The sequence below is a fragment of the Daktulosphaira vitifoliae genome, unplaced genomic scaffold, assembly GCF_025091365.1.
Source record: "Daktulosphaira vitifoliae isolate Bord-2020 unplaced genomic scaffold, ASM2509136v1 Scaffold_5, whole genome shotgun sequence".
Lineage (NCBI taxonomy): Eukaryota > Metazoa > Arthropoda > Insecta > Hemiptera > Phylloxeridae > Daktulosphaira > Daktulosphaira vitifoliae.
Window position 1 is genome coordinate 11,550,386 of NW_026099576.1, and position 17,768 is coordinate 11,568,153.

The 17,768-nt window shown below is 28.5% G+C and overlaps 1 protein-coding gene across 1 annotated transcript; it reads left to right on the plus strand.

Annotated features, from left to right (window-relative positions):
- The first annotated feature begins 16,668 nt into the window (after positions 1-16,668).
- LOC126906635 (uncharacterized) lies at positions 16,669-17,768 on the plus strand. Its single transcript, XM_050687318.1, has 2 exons — positions 16,669-17,584; positions 17,657-17,768. Exons 1-2 carry the CDS (start codon positions 16,702-16,704, stop codon positions 17,674-17,676), a joined length of 903 nt encoding a protein of 300 aa, XP_050543275.1. The 5' UTR covers positions 16,669-16,701; the 3' UTR covers positions 17,677-17,768.

Below are 17,768 nucleotides of genomic sequence, written 5' to 3' on the forward strand. Positions count from 1 at the left end.
TAATTCAAGATTCATTACCCCTTCCTATGTAGGAATTGTTGACAGACACCCCTGCGGCGTTAATATTAAGCAATTGAATTATACTATTTCAATGTAATGTGTACGCTTATCAGTGAACGTTATTAGTTCACATGAGGTTTACCTTACCCTCCAGTAGATGACATCGTAAGAGGAGAACAAACATTTCCGAATGGCTACCTCCCCCCCCTGACATGGAGTTATAGTGCGCATGCGCACTTTAAACCGCCATTTTCATTGATTTTAACATACCTACTAAGTCACCTATTACCCCTACCATCGTGAGACCACGCCTCCCCTTACACCATCATTGATAAGACCACACCTCCCCTTACCCAATCATTGATAAGACCACGCCACCCCTAACCCCATCCTCATAAGACCACGCTTCCTTTCACTATCTATGATAAGATCACGCCTTCTCTTACCCCATCATTGATAAGACCACGTTTATTGTATGACCTTGACCACGGTCATTACCTCCCCACCATGGTGAGACCACTCCACCCCCTACCACATGTATGATAAGACCACGCCTCCCCTTACCCCCATCAATGATAAGAACACACCTCCTCTATGATAAGACAACGCCTCCTCATACCCCCACAATCGAGAAACCATACCCACTATATGACCTTGACATTACCCCCACCATCGAGAAACCACGCCCACTGTATGACACGCCCCTACCCCCGACCATTACTACGTGGACTTTAAGACGCAACCTTCACATACATTATATTATATTCACGACAAAAATTGTAAATACGGCCGCAGTATAAGCGGTCCTTCGGTTAGTTATTGCTTTATTTGGCTACAATAATTACATATGAACTCTTTGAAAATATTTACCGTTTCTAGAGCTGTAGTATCTTTGACTGCTCTTATTACACATATTTACTGAACCCATCTATAATAACTAACACATATTTATTGTCCCTTTTCGTCAGAGTGACTGTATGCATAACTCGAACATCCTTTATTAACGGGTCCCAGTACACTTCGCCTCTCTTGGGTACTTTATAATACATATAACTTACACACCTATTTAAATATTTTGTCACGAAATCGCGCATTTTCGAAAAATAATAGTTTTCTTTTACCCTCCTCAAAGTTTTATCAATACCCAGATGCGCTAGCTCTCCGTGAGCTGCACTTACGATATCGTAGCGTAAGTGTTCTGGTAAGTACAATCTCCACCTCCCTCCTTTTACTCGATTTAACCGTCCGCTATCTACAATATACTTATCTTGCGTACTACTTTCCCCGGAATTTAGTTTTTCCATTAAAGTAGCTACTTCAGTAATACTCCTTTGTAACGCCGGCACCCAATAAGAGTTTATTTTTATGCCAAAAATTTGTGTATTTACTACATCTGGTTCGTTCGCCTCCTCTGCTGGGTTTCTACTTAGAGCAACCGGATATAAGTGCTCTGTTTTCTTTACATATTTTATTTTATAGTTACTATAGGACTCAAATCTCACTTCTCTACTAATAGTTTTAAACTATTACAATCTATTAAATAAACCCTAAATCGTTCTAGAGAACACACTATAGCTAACGCCTCTAATTCTTATGATTGATATTTCTCCTCGTCTATATTCGTCCACCGGCTATTATAGCCAATAGGATGCATCTTATAATCACTCTGAATTTGAGCTAACATTGCACCAATCCCCTTTGTGCAATGCGATCCGTGCCTCTATATTATACATAGCTAGTACTGGTTCACTAAATAACGTTTTTTTCATACTCTCAAAAGCTTTCTGTTGTTCTTTATTCCACACAAATTTACCTTTTTCCCTAATAAGTTCGTTAACAGTCGGGCTATAATTGTGTAATTTTTAACAAAACGACGGAAATAACTAGTTAGTCCAAAAAATTCACGGATATTTTTTTCATTCTTTAGTATTGGAAAATTCTTTACAGCTAACACTTTTATTTTATCGGGCTCAATATCATTTTTACTTATAATAAACCCTAAATAATCAATCCGTCTCATAAAAAATTTACATTTATCGATTCTTATCGTTAATCCTTCCGCTCTCAGCGACTGCAACACTAATTTTAGTAGTTCAAGTCCTTCCTCGGTATAATTATATCATCCAGGTAAGCTAATGCATACGGGTCCCCGGTTTGGGCGGGTACTCTTGAGTATTCGTCCAAAAACCGTGAAGCCCTGCTCAGGGTGCAGAGGCGAGCGGTGATCCGGACAGTTTCGGCGTACCGAACGGTGTCCGGAGTGCCGGCGGGTATCCTGTCGTGGTGGACCTGATGTTGAGGAGTCGGGAGGCGTGGAGGCTCGACCAGGCGTTCGCCGAATCCGTCTTAATAAAGAAGGAGGAAGCGGAACGCCTGAGACAGAGGCAGCCACGCCGCCCGGCATTGGAGGACCTGAGGCGCTGGTTTAGGGTGGTGCCTTAGGTTCTTGTTCTTGTTTTTTGTGTCTTTGTTTGTAAGTTATTTTGCCAACCCTCCCTAACGGTTCCCACTGCGGGATCCGGTTAACGGGAGAGGGCCACACCACGTTGCGAATTAGCTCTTGATTAATTTCGGGTTGATTCGCAACGTGGTGGTGTGAATTATTAAGACGGCGTGGGCCGCCCTGAAGTAATGCCTCACGGCAGTTTTAGGGTGGCCCACAATAATTCCGGTCGTTAAAAAAAAAAGGTAAGCTAATGCAACGGAGTATAAAAGTTTACTAATCCTTCAGTTTAATGCTAATGGCTTAAAAAACCACATTAATGAATTACAAACTGTCCTTCATACTAAACGGATAGACATTGCACTTATAACAGGAACTCATTTTACAGAATACTCAAATTTTTTCATACCTAGTTATAAATTATTAAAATGCAACCATCCATACAATACTGCTCATGGATGAGTAGCTATTTTTATTAAATCTTTTATTCCATTCATACCTCTTCCCAATTACTCCCAAGACTATATACAATCCTGTTCCATATCCTTATAACTTAAAAACACTTCATTTACTATTGCTGCATTATACTCTCCTCCCAAACATAAGGTCACGAACATGATTTTCAACAATTATTTTATCACTTTGAAAGGTAATTTCATTGTCGGTGGCGATTTCAATGCGATTCTAATCCGAATATACACTCACCTGAAATGACTAGTTCTGTAATGACATACCTTGATGCACCTTTACCACTCTATCTTCCAGTTAACTGTTTTACTCCAAATGACGTAAAATTCACTATTGCTAGATATCTTTCCAACAAATCCCCTGGTTTTGACCTTATAACGGCTGAGGGTGTAAATACCTTCAAAAAAAAAGCTATTATATATTTAACCCATATATTTAATGCAATCTTTAGACTTTCTTATTTCCCTTTATTATGAAAATTCTCGACTATCATATTAGTTCCTAAACCCAATAAACCCCCTGACCTCCCAACATCGTATAATATCATCAATAAATCTGTTTCCGTTCTTTGCAAAAGTTTTTGAAAAATTATTACTTATAAGAATACATCCCTGTCTCTCTGTCAATAATACATTGCCTAATTCCCAATTTGGTTTTAGGGCTTCTCACTCCACTATACATCAAATCCTTAGAGTAGTAGATGTAATATCTTACTCGCTTGAAAAAAAATGATATTGCACAAGTGCGTTTTTTAACATCTCACAGGCCTTCAATAGGGTATGGCATGATGGCCTCCTATATAAATTAAAAAAATGTTTGCATCCCTCTCACTACCTGTTTTTTAAATCCTATTTAACAGATCGTTTTTTCCAAATTCGTCTTGGTTCTTCAGTATCTAATTTACCCTCTGAGAGTCCCACAAAGAGGTATCCTATCTCCAATCCTTTTTAATATCTATACCTCAGACCAACCCACAACTCCTAACACCATTGTTGCAGATTATGCTGATAACAAAGCTATCTTGTCCTGTAACTCTGACCCTCAGATTGCGTCCGTCAATTTGCAAAATAATCTACACCTAATGGAAGATTGGTACACAAAATGGCGATTTAAAATTAATCAATCAAAATCAGTTCATACTATCTTTACTTTAAGACTTCTCCCTTATCCTGGTGTCTCCCTATATGGAGTACAAATCCACTCCTCTTCCTCTGTCAAGTATCTCGGACTTACACTAAACGGCTCACGTGGGCTCAGCACATTAAAATTAAACACTCGTCTTTAAATAGCTATCTTCGGTTACTCAAATCATTAATCATAAACAATAAATTGGCAAACATTAATGTTAAACTTCTAATTTATAAATCCCTTTTAAAACCCATTTGGACTTACGGCCTTCAGTTATGGTGTAATGCTAAAAAATCCAATACCAATAAATTCAATGGTTTTAGAATATTGTCTTAAAAAAACTAATCAATGCACCTCCTTATATCTCTAATTATACACTTCATAACGACCTTAACTTAAAAACAGTCCACGAAGAAGCCATCTCCTACTATAAAAGATTCTACAGTAAATTGCTCTCCCACTCTAATCCCCTAATAAAAAACTTCTCAACCTTGTCCATACCTGGAGATCCACCCAGACGTTTAAAACGTAAGTGGTGCCGTGATCTTCTTTCTAATAATGTAAATTAATAATAATATAATTAAGTCATTGAAAATATAAAATCAAAAAAATCATGGGAAGTGTCACTAATGAGTGGTTTCTTCCTTCAAAATGTATTCATGTAAATTTTTCTACTCTTATCATATATGCTTATTGTGCTCATTGTACAGATTGTATATTTCTAATATAAAAAAATAAAAAAAAAAAAAGGTTCGAAACAAATTTAAAATACTTATGGTGATTTTCCATATATTTCAATATGTTAAAACACTAGTATCAATTTTGTAAAATTCGAAATAATATGGAAAATGTTTTGTTAACTCTGAAATTATATAAATTAACGTAAATTATTATAATACAACAGATGTTTAGACATAAATATTTGTTTAATTTTCAATAAATATAGAACAGAAGACATACATGTCCTTTAACACTTTGTCAAATTATACGTTAATCAAAAATTTTTAGTCAGCATTATAACTTATTTTTCAATGTTTTCATTAAACATTGTGAACTTTTATTTTCTATTATTTTCTTTGTTTTTGTTTATAAAAACATAAAATTCAAATAAAAAAGCACTGGTTAAGTTAAATAAGTTACTACAGTATTTAGGGTGGAAAAATTTAGTCGAAATTCACTATATAAAATATTACAAAACAACATATTATTTTTTTACTAATAACATACTAATTTTTTTTAAAAAGATATATAATTATTTAAAAAACTCTCAAACATTAAAATTTTTTTTACTTGGGTTAGGATATTGTTTTCGATGTTGTTCAACTACTTGCAAGAGATACTGTTTTTGTTCTTCTTGATAGTAAGTATCTCATTAAATGATTGAATCAAAGATATCCCACGTTCGGCAACGTCGTTTACTACTTTTAAACTTTGTATCCTTTTACGCCCATCAATGTAATTAGCGTTTTCTTCCCAAGTACTTGGATGTTGACTTAAAAAATCTTGTGGTGTATTTAGCGCTGTAAATAATTTTAATGTATTATTAGTTACAAAATCGCACAACTGGATTGTTTGAACTGCATTCAACTCGATTTTAATACGTCGTTGTAGGTTGACGGCTCCCTTGTTTTCCAATGATTTCACCATTTTTATTTTCATTTTAGTTGGCACTTTTCTATCAAAAAAGCCAGTCCCACGAGAGTGTCACTTAAATACCATAAATGCCTAGAGAAACTTTTAATATCAGTATCAGCTATAATTTCATGAGTATTTTTATATAAATTAAGCTCCTTCAATAGATTTAAATCGTTGAAAGGAGCTGATTCTCCACAAGGAGCAGTGTACCAAACTTTTATGTAAACTTGTAATACAAAAATATTGAAAGCTTGTGCGGTTAATTTGATTTGTGATCTAAATAAGTAGATTTTCATACTATAGATAATCTTAGCCATCCATCTAGTTCTATGTAAAGCTCCAGGTGCCTGTATATTAACGTTTTTGGAAATATTAACTCCTAAAAATAGAAGAGAAAGTTGTAATAGTTCTTTGTAATCGTCTCTGGGCTGATATTTTGTCAACTGCTCATTAATAAATGCAACTAGGAACTTTTTTATTGGTTTGAAATGTTTAGCAACTTTATCATCCATAATTCCACTTGAGTATTTTTTTTTTGTTAATTTTACTCCAGCTGTCTGAAAATCGTTAAAAAATCTGTATTTTTGGACCATTTGAAGAACCCATCAAAGTATTAAAGACTTTTTCAACAACGAGTTCCATGATGTGATGCCGACATGCTAAGCTCAGAAGATCTCTTTTCATTTTTTTTTCAAGTTTTTTTATTCAAGGTATCTATGTTTTCTCCACTGTTGCTGGCTATTGTATCAAAAGACATGGAATGAATTAATTCAGTCAAATTCCATTCTTCTATTAACTCAAAAACTGAAGTAGATTGAGCTTCTCTAGTTCCATTTGAAATTTTTGACACACCGAGTAATTTCATAACACCGTCACCTAAAACTATTACAGCAAGTCGATCAACTTTATCTTTTGATGTTAAAGAAGGTAGTAATTTTCCATCCCAATGTATTGTCGACGGAGTGGTCGGTAAAAATGAAGATTTTAGTTTATTTGCGATATTTTGACGATTTTTGTCTTATTGACTCTCGATTAAGAGTAAAGTCTTGTACATTGTAACCTAATGATTGCACGATAGCTGAAAAAACATACATAGCGTTTCTGTCACTTACTTTGGTTCTATCTAATGCAGATGCTACTTCAGTAATGACAATAATAGAAATTTTTAAAGTATTAATAAGTTCAGTAGAATTATTTTGCTTTAACCTTTTGTTGTTAGGTATATATAAATCATCGTCACTTTCATTGCTGCTACTAGATTCTGTTTTTTCAGTATTTAAATTATTAGATTTTGCTTCTCCTTTCAATCGTTCTATCTTTTTTAGATCCTTGATTATAATTTGTTGCTGTCGCTTATTTTTTTTATCTTCTTTTTTTTAAAATTTCGTGTCAACGGAGCTCATGCAACCACGTCTTCCTTTTTTTCTCTGAGCCAGGAGAAACTGTTTATCCTTTTCAATAGTTATAAGAGTTTAAGCATCCTTATGAGCAATGTCAAATAAATTATTGAAGTCATCGATAAATACAGACTCAATCTCCTTTTGATGAGGAGTTTTTCTCGAAGAACTTTTTTTTAAATTCAGCCATTTACAATGAATTTTTTTTATTTTGTCAATTATATGACATTCCTTTTGAGTAGAAATTTTAGCTTTTGTAAAATGTACATATTTCTCTTGCTGTGATGGTAGCACTAATTTGAATAGTTTTTTTTTCATGCAAATGCAAATGAAAAAAACGACAAAGAACTTGCTGGTTAGATGGTAGTTTGCAACCAGTAATTGATTCGAGTGTATCTCCAACTAGCCAAACTCCTCGTTCCTTTACGTAACTTATAGTTTTAGTACTTGTGCTTGCCATAATATTTTAATTACATATAAAGTTACACATATATGAACTAAATAATAAAAAAAATATTCACATCAGAGTGGAATTATTTTAATTATCACAAATACACAAAATTTGAACACAATTATTCAAAAAATATGAACTTAACGAAACACTTATAAAATATTTATAAAAGTACGGCGATATTATCACGAAGAATTATGTTGACGGTTTAAAATGACAATTTGTACTGTCATAATGCAAATGAGTCGCTAACATCAGTATATTATCGTCTATAATGAGAGCTCGTGAAATCGAGATATCAAAGTTATTTATAAACAAATAATATAGCTCTGCGTGACATCTAAACATCAACAAAATTAGATAAAATTTTCAGAACATGTATATTTTACCCAAATGAATATTTTAAAAGGGTAGGACAAAAGAAAAATTTAAATAAAATTTTTTTCATATAAAATGTTGTCACTCTAGTGTAGCATATAAAGGGTTATGATATATAAACCAACAATGAGCTATTATGTTGTAACGATTCATAAAGATGTGTTAATGTTAAAACTTATGATTTTAATAAAGTTTTTTTATTTCTCATAAATTTATTTATATTTAATAAAGTATATTACATACATTACAAAATACATAGAATTGCGTTACTTTTTTTTTATTTAATAATATTTTTTTAAAGAAAATATGAATTTTTCAAATTATGTGTTTTGAATCAATACTTTAATTTTGTTCTGGAACAAATAGTTAATATTTATATTTATATATAAATTAATACTTTTTCATATAAAACCAAACTATTGAATAGTACTCTAAGTGGATAGACAATCGAGACATTTGTCTCATTGACAAACTCTTATAACACTTCACTAATGGCCAAGGTAAAAAAAAATTATTCTTTGTTTTATTTATAGTTCAAATGTATTAATAAATTTAAACAAAACGATAATTAAAAAAACAAATTGATTTAAATATTTTTATTTTTTAACATATTAGGATTATATTAAACGTGGGTGATCGTGTCAAGTGGAAGTTAAGGATAAGAGTGGCCGATCCTAAGTAGTTGGGATTAAGGCGAGGAAAAACAAAAAAAAGAATATATTAGGAATTGTAGCTGGTAATTTATTTATTTTTACAGAAAAACTGACTTTACTGAAATTGTTTGATATGGCTTAATATGATTTATAAATCTAGTGGTTATAATTAACGCGTTTACAGAATTTATACTAATAATCAATAATATAAGTACTCCATGTTAAGTATATATTTAAATGACATACATAAGAGATTTATGTTAAACATATGCTGTAATTATATATATTTCGCTCAATTATTAGTATGTTACAATGATATAAATAAGAGTGTTATTTAAAATGTAGTAAAATACAATTGTCAAAATACAAAACAAACAGTAATGGGAAAGCGAAGATATGTTGAGTATAGGAATATGATGATTATGTTTAGGTTGAGTCTGCGTAGTATTTACATACGTGTGATCGTACAACAGTCGCCGTATACTTGGTTGTCATTCCGGAATCTCTGTGGGTGTCGTAAGGCTGTTGTTATGTAATATTATATTATTACTTAAAATATTATGTTATGTGTACATGTATTTCACATATTATGAATATACAAGATCACCAAAACAGGGTTCTCTTATTTAAAATACAAAATAACCAATATATTATGGGATAAAATCTAGTTATTGTAGAGATTTTTAAGTAACACCTACACGCAGGGCCCCACTACAATTAAACAGTTAGAATAGAGAGCATTAACTTCCAAGATCACAGTAGAGATCTCTGGGCTAACCCCTTCGGACTTTAAAAAGCCATTTTCCCCGTCTAAATCAGTTCTTCCGTTGATTTTAAAATACACAAAATTTACGACACTCTACTCAAGATTTCACTCACTGGGATGTCGTCGTATTTTTTAATTAATTCGGACTTTATTATATATTGGAATATTTTTCTTTAAAACTAAATGACACTTACAAATTTTAAATTGAATTTTGTTTTGGGGAATGTTTTATTTAATTTAATTTGTTCATTAAATAATAATGTTTTATTTTTCTTATTATTTCTTTTTTTTAATTAATTTATTTTAATAATAAATTCAATCCAACTTTAAATTTTTATTTAATAGTAAAAATTTAATGTGAGCTTTTCTTATTGGGTATCTGAGCTTTATGTCTTTGTTCTAACAAACATCGTGCCGGCGGAGAGCGCAAAGAAACTTACGAATATATTTTTGTCTTGATGATTATTGTGCTTCATCCTTTCACGGCGCTAGTGCCATCACAATTACACCTTGATAATTTTTTTACATAAATATAAATATTTTTGAATCTTGTTTTGGCCAGGCCATAACTTTATATCTTCCTATGGGAAGATATAAAAAATATGGGTGTCAATCTCTCAATGAAATATTCTCTCTCAAAAAGATACTTTTTCAACAAACGTAAAAATTTAATAAAGACAAATTATAAATTAAATTTCTAATAAAATATAGAGTGTTTAGAATCTTTTACAAGTAAAATCAGTCATAGATTTTGTGTAATTAAATTGTATTATTTAAAATTTGAATCATATTCGTAATTATTATATTGATTATATGACGTGTAGTGTAAAACGTATACGTAGTGTATTTAATAGTAAAATCAACATTGGATTGCTTGAAATATTATTTCAATACATAGGACGTAAGGTAAGTACAATTTAACCTAAGCTTTCGAACCTCCAAGAGTTTATTATGTAATAAACCATTAAATAATTAATAAGAGAATTAATAAATTAAATTGAATTATATAAATTTAAAATATTTAACATTCCAAATAATCTCCTACAATTTCAAACAATTCCCTAATAAATTCTATATTTCTTTTTATTTTTATTTTATTACAGTTATTTGAAGGAAATAAGGGTAACGATGACGATTCCACTGTACTATCGTTCTTTGAACATCATTTTGATTAATTTTTTAGTTGAAAAACCCAGCACAGTGGGATCGTGGCACAGTATAGATGTGGCATAGTTGTGACAAGTATAGATGATATCTGACAGTGATTAAAATCATTATCATAAGAAACGCTTCGATGAAAATCTCTAGATAGTGTTTAATTTTAAAAAATTGATGAATTATTCTAAAAGCAAAATGAACTTCTATTTCCTTATTTATATCGTAATCACAAATTTTATGATTTATAAGTGTAATGTATGAATAAATACTTATAACTGTTAAATATAACGCGAAATTGTTAATTAATTATTGAATATTGTAATTTATACAGAGAAATAAAGTAGTTGTACATTTCTAGTTACTTATGAATAAATACACTGCACTACAAGGAATTTTTATCAGAATCAAAAATATACTTTTCTATTTCAACTTTTCGCGCTGTTTTCAAATCTGAAATTAGACTTTTTCTATCACTTTTATTTTTTTATATTATTACTAACTAGTAGAAAGTAAATATTTAACTATAAAAAAAATAATTAAAACAAAAAAAAAAATTTGTTTTTAAATTAATACTGATTTTGATTTTTTATATGTTAAAACAATCAGTTCAAAATGATATTGTAATCTAATTTTTCAGTCCTTTAAAATTGTTTTTATGAAAGTTTATAATATAAAAAGTTGAATTTTTTACCATAAATTTTAGCTCAACTTGCAAATTTGAAGAAATTGACATCATTAAATGGAAAATTTTATGAGAATTAAAAAATGTTATTGATAAGATTAATATGCAGTCAGTAAATTTTATAATTACTATTAAGTAAATTATACAGTAAATTTATTAATAAGGCTTGATCTTTATTAAAGTTATTGAATCTAAATGAGATAAATATCAAACGAGTTGAAAACTTTTCTCTAACTCAAAAAGAGTTAACAATAAAATACAAAAAATTCATAGCCACAAAAGAGTTTGAACCTTGTACCTTAAGCGCGTTAGACTCAAGTGTTAACAATTCGGCAAACAATCGAAAAAATGATAATTTAAGCTAATTCATATTTAAAGGTTTGCACCCCTCTGTATAAAGGGAATATATAAAAAAAAGTATGTATAATGAAAAAGGTATAAAAATATAATTTATTATAAATTTTATACAAAATCATAAACAAAAATATACTTTTGTAAATCAACTTTTTGCGCTGTTTTCAAATGTGCAATTAGACTTTTTCTATCACTTCTGAGTTTTAATCTTATTACTTATTATTAAAAAATAAGTATTTACACATAAAAATAAAATTATTTAAATATGTTAAAAATAAAGAAATTTCCTTATTTTTAATTTAAATTACATATTTAACCTATTTTTTTAATCCTTTAATGTTGATTTTTGTGAAAGTTTATAATAAAAAAAATTAATTTATTACAATAACTTTTAGCTCAATTCGCAAGTTTAAAAGTTTAAGTTCTATAATTACTACTTATAGTAAATTTATCAGAAAAGCTCAATATTTTTTTGCATTTTTATTGTAATAGATAACTTAAGTAGAAATAATAGTTATCATTTCATAGTAACTTTTGGCGTTTAAAAATATTCTACAATTTAAATATGAACTGAATTAATAACAATGATTTACTTTAACTAAAATAACTAATCAAAAAAAAGTTGCTTGAAAGATCTAAAAATCCATTGTTAATTCAGGAGAAACTAACAACCATTTTTTTTAGAAATTATTTATATAGCAACATTTTACCAACAAATTTTGAATATTATAGTCTAGTAGTAGCACACACAAATAGAGTAAAAAAAATACTTTACGTATGTTTGAAAAAGGAGAGCAGAGAAAATAAATGATAAACAAAAAAAAATTCCTTCTCAGCTTTGCATCGAAGCTAAAACCTAAAATTAAGTAAAATAATTTTAATATGAATAATAAATTTCTTCTAGCGAGGGGCGACTACAGTGATGGGATCTTTGACCTTTATTGAAATTATTGAATCTAAATGAGATAAAAATCAAATGAGTTGAAAATTTATTCTAACTTAAAAAGAATTAAGAAAAAAATGCAAAAAATTCTTTACCATATGCAGGTTTGAACCCAAGCGCATACTTCACATGTGTTACCAACTCGGCAACCTCCGTCCCTTCTATTATCTCAAAAAAATGATAATTTAAGCTAGTTCAAATTTCAAAGTTATCTTTCTCGATTTAAAAAATTCAAAAAAATTTAAATAAGTATAACTTCCTATGCTATATCAATTTGATTTATATAATATTTATGAATATCAGTGTACTCCCCTTGTCCGGTATTGTCAGGTAAGCTTTAAAATAAAATATGTATAAAAATGTCAGTATTTCCGGAACACTTTCAAAAATTATATTAAAAATGTCCTAGTTTCAATACGCATCTTTAATGTTTTGACCCCCCTTGTATAAAGGGATATGATCGAATCAAAAAAAAAAGTGTATCAGATCAAAGGGATATATAAGAATTATTTATAAAAAAATAATAATATTGATCTATACATTTTTCAAAAAGTTATAGCAATATAAATTTCGTAACATAAAATTTACTACTTATTTTTATATGTTAAAGATTTTAAAGATATTTTTTTACCAGAAGTATAACTTTAACGATGTACCCTTATCTTTTTTTAATAACTTTTTTTTTATTTGACATAGTTTTTTAAAGCGTCCTTGAGATCGGCCAAAACTAGATGAAAAATGTTTATGTCTAAGTAGGTATTAATTAGGGCAGTATTGTAGAGGCCCAAGGTTTTTCGGCGCTAGGACTTTGAAACAATACGAAATTTTAATCGCCAAGATAAAAATTCAAAACTAAAAATATCTCCATAAGTTTCTTAGCTCTATCTACCAATGTAATATTCTTAAATCAAAATTAAAATAAGAATATAAAGGTAAAAGGTTGACTTCCCAACACTCAGGTTTACAAATATATACCTCTCATATAACATTTAAATAAAACCTTTACTTTTGTACGACAGCATAATGTATATTGGACATAAATATATAGTTAATATAATGTCAACATATAGCAGCTACCAGTACAAAAGTTCACTATAAATTTTTACCATTAAGTAAATATTTAAAGTAGTGTTAGGCTTGTAAATTATTTAATAAAATAATTATTTAAAAAAATATTGAATTTTAAAATATTAATAACATTTATTTCCATGACAAAAAAAAAAAATATCAATATGAAAATTTAACATGTAACAATTGCAATATTAAAAACCCAGCACAGGGGGGTCGCGGCACAGTGGTTACGTGGCATAGTTGGATCAAGTATAATGATATCTGACAGTGATTAAAATCACTATCAAAAAAAAAACACTTCGATGCAAATCTTTAGATAGTGTTTAATTTTAAAAAATTGGTGGATTATTCCAAAAGCTTCATAAACTGCTAGTTCCTTATTAATATCCTGATTAAGACAAAGTATGTAGAATAAAAAAGAGATTATTAGAAAATAGTATTTCCCATAAAAAAATTATATTGATCAATACACTTTTCAATAAGTTATAGCATTATAATGTTAAAAATGTAAAAAAAAAAATTGAGAATTTTCACACAATAATAGCATTTGGTAGCCATTTTCACCTTGAAGATAAAATAAAGTTCGAAATTTTTTTTTTCCATGATAAAGTATATTACATTAGCTTTAATTTAAGATATATATAAAAGTGTCAGACTTTCCGGAACACTTTCAAAATTTAAGTTGAAAAAGTCAATTTTTTGTGAAAAAGTTGTCATTTTGAATCCCCCCCTGTAGGCAGGTAAAAAGTCAGATTTATAAAAAAAATATACCAAATGATAGGTAAAGACATCATGCATCTACAAAAAAAAGAATTATATTGATCCATACATCTTTCGAGAAGTTATAGCATTATAAAGTTAAAAATATAAAAAAGAATTTTTTTACAAAAATCGTATTTTTTTTATTAAGTTTAATGTCTGTTTTCACCATGAAGATAAAATAAAGTCCGAAATTTTTTTTTACCATTATAAAGTATATTACATTAGCTTTAATTTAAGATATATATAAAAGTGTCAGACCTTCCGGAATATTTTCAAAATTTAAGTTAAAAAAATTAATTTTTTGTGAAAAAGTTGTCATTTTGAATCCCCCCCTGTAGGCAGGTAAAAAGTCAGATTTATAAAAAAAATATACCAAATGATAGGTAAAGACATCATGCATCTACAAAAAAAAGAATTATATTGATCCATACATCTTTCGAGAAGTTATAGCATTATAAAGTTAAAAATATAAAAAAGAATTTTTTTACAAAAATCGTATTTTTTTTATTAAGTTTAATGTCTGTTTTCACCATGAAGATAAAATAAAGTCCGAAATTTTTTTTTACCATAATAAAGTATATTACATTAGCTTTAATTTAAGATATATATAAAAGTGTCAGACCTTCCGGAACACTTTCAAAAGTTACGTTGAAAAAGTTCTACTTTCTATATGCATTTTTATGTTTTGAATCCCCCCTGTATTTAGGGAAATGGTCCGATTTAAAAAAACAGTATGTCGAATGAAAGATCTATATATAGATCTATATATATAAAAAAATTGTAATGATTCATACATTTTTCAAAAAGTTATAGCATAATAAAGTTAAAAATGGAAAATACAAAATCGAAAATTTTCACACAAAAATAGCATTCGGTAGCCATTTTCACCATGAAGATAAGATAAAGTCCAAAATTTTTTTTTTTCATGATAAAGCATATTACATTAGCTTTAATTTAAGATATATATAAAAGTGTCAGACCTTCCGGAACATTTTCAAAAGTTAAGTTGAAAAAATTAATTTTTTGTAAAAAAGTTGTCATTTTAAATCCCCCCCTGTGGGCAGGTAAAAAGTCAAATTTATAAAAAAATTATACCAAATGATAGGTAATGACATCATGCATCTATAAAAAAAAGAATTATATTGATATGTTTATTTTTAAAAAAGTTACGGCAGTTTTTAGTAAAAAAAATTGAAAAAATTTCGAAAATTTGCCATTTTTAAATTTGTAATTTTTTCGGAGGTTTCCCCCATTTACGGGGAACGAGGGAATTTTTTTCAATTTTTAAGGGTAATGTCTTCGACTAGATACGATTTGTGATCTTTTGACGTATCATTGAAAGAAATCGGTTCGGTGAGAGCTGAGAAAAAGTGGTAACAGAGACAAAAAAAAAAAAAAAAAAAAAAAAAAAAAAAAAACACATCTTAGTAAAACCAATACCTTCTCAGCTTCGCATCGAAGCTAAAATCCAATATTTAAAGTCAATAGTTAATTTGGAAATATATATTTTTTGATAAGTTAATTGACAAATTAATTCTAACTATTACTAGTAAAATTAATGCCTAACCCTAAACTTAGAAATCTAGTCTAACCTTAGGAAGTTAAAAGGCAACCTCTGCATCTAGATTATATATTAATAACTAAGACACATTTTTAAACTTACTCTTAAAAAAAAATTTCTAAAAATGCTATTTAGTACCTAATAATTCACATGATATACCCTTATTTTTATAATATTTTTAGTAAGTATAAAATTATAAGGTTTAAAATACACATAGAGATAAATGTGATCCTCAAGTGAGAGCTTTGACAATACATTGCGGCTATACATACAGAAAAGGTATAAAAAATATTTTACATGTGCAAATTTGGTCAAAATTGTGAAAAAATCTAAGTTAAATTATTTCTTAAATATGAATATTTAAAAATACTACAACTTTTGTTTCAGTTTATATATTTCCTTACATTGTTTTCGAATATTTTTCTGGATTTAGGGTTTTATTTATTACTGAGTAAATATTTTAATTTTTCTACTTAAAATCAACAATAATATTCTAAAGATATTGAAGATAATCTAAGAAATAAATTTTTCTAAACAAAATCTTATTTATTTTAAATAAATGATAATCAAGTACGGCTATCAGTATGAATCTGTTAAAACGCTCATTTGAAATTTGTAAAATATTATTTGTTATAATATGGGAAATGTTTAGTTAATTTTAAAATTATAAAAATTTTATTATATTATTATAATACATCTGTTGTATTATAATAATATCTGTTACAGATGTTAATGCATATATGTTAATTTTTTATTTTCTATAAATATAGAACACAAGACATACGTGTCCTTAGATACTTTTCAAAATTATACTTTAATAAAAAATTTTTAGCTATCACTATTTATTTTTAATGTTTTCATTAAAACTTGTCAACTTTTGTTTTTTACTATTTTCTGTGATTTTCCATTCAAAAGCAATTCGAAGTTTAAAAAAAAATGTAGATCAGTTAGATAATTTACTAATGTATTCAGGGTGGAACAATTTAAATGAATTGCACTTTATAAAATATTATAAAACAACATATTATCTTCAAAATCTGATTGAAATACCTACACATGTCTCACATGGTGATAAAAAAATACGTGCTCTGTCTGTATATCTTGGATGCTCATACGCAAAAATTATGAATTATCTTTTTTTTATTATAAGCATGGCTACAAAAAAATGTGACGAAAGAATTAGAGAAGAAGAAGTCTTAATAGATGGATTCATTTGCACAGAAGAACTCATAAGAATAATATCCAGATTAATTGCTCCAATAGCAACAATGATGAAAGGAGCTATGGACGCTTTGGATTTATTACATAACAGACCATGGATTATTAGTGGTAACCCTTATTTTTTGATAAATCCTTTATTAGGGAAAATAGAAAATATTCTTGACGACTTAAATAAAGGAACGCTATCACGTGATGATTTATCTACATACTATTCCAAGTTAAAAACTATACATTTATTATTTAATAAAGCAATGCGTGAAGTAAAAAGTGAAACTATAGGTTATTGTAAATTTGTATCTTATGATACGAATTATTTATGGGAAGAATGGTCTAAGGAATATAAAGCCCTTATTGACCAAGATGTAAAATTATTATTTATCAAATTCTTAAACAAAAAAATTACGGATTATACAAGAGCAGTAATTATAGAAAAGTATTTTCACCTCGGATTTAAATTTGATCCTATTACCGAAGAAACATTTATACCAACAACAATGGAACTAATAAAACTAGGTATTTATAATAATAATATATTAATTAAAATATAAATTCAATGGCTTATATATGTTTATTTTATGAATTTAGAATTGGAATTTAAATCATAAGATGAAGAGCCTTTAATTTCAATATAAATAGAAATTCATTGAACGTTTTAATGTTATTAATATTATTCAAAATTAATGTTTTATTATCAACA

What these genes read in the sequence shown, in the direction of transcription:
- LOC126906635 (XM_050687318.1), top strand. Translation starts at nt 16,702, where the DNA reads ATGTTTTCATTAAAACTTGTCAACTTTTGTTTTTTACTATTTTCTGTG. An exon ending in AATGGAACTAATAAAACTAG is followed by an intron (nt 17,585 to 17,656) that starts GTATTTATAATA and finishes TTATGAATTTAG; the next exon opens with AATTGGAATTTAAATCATAA.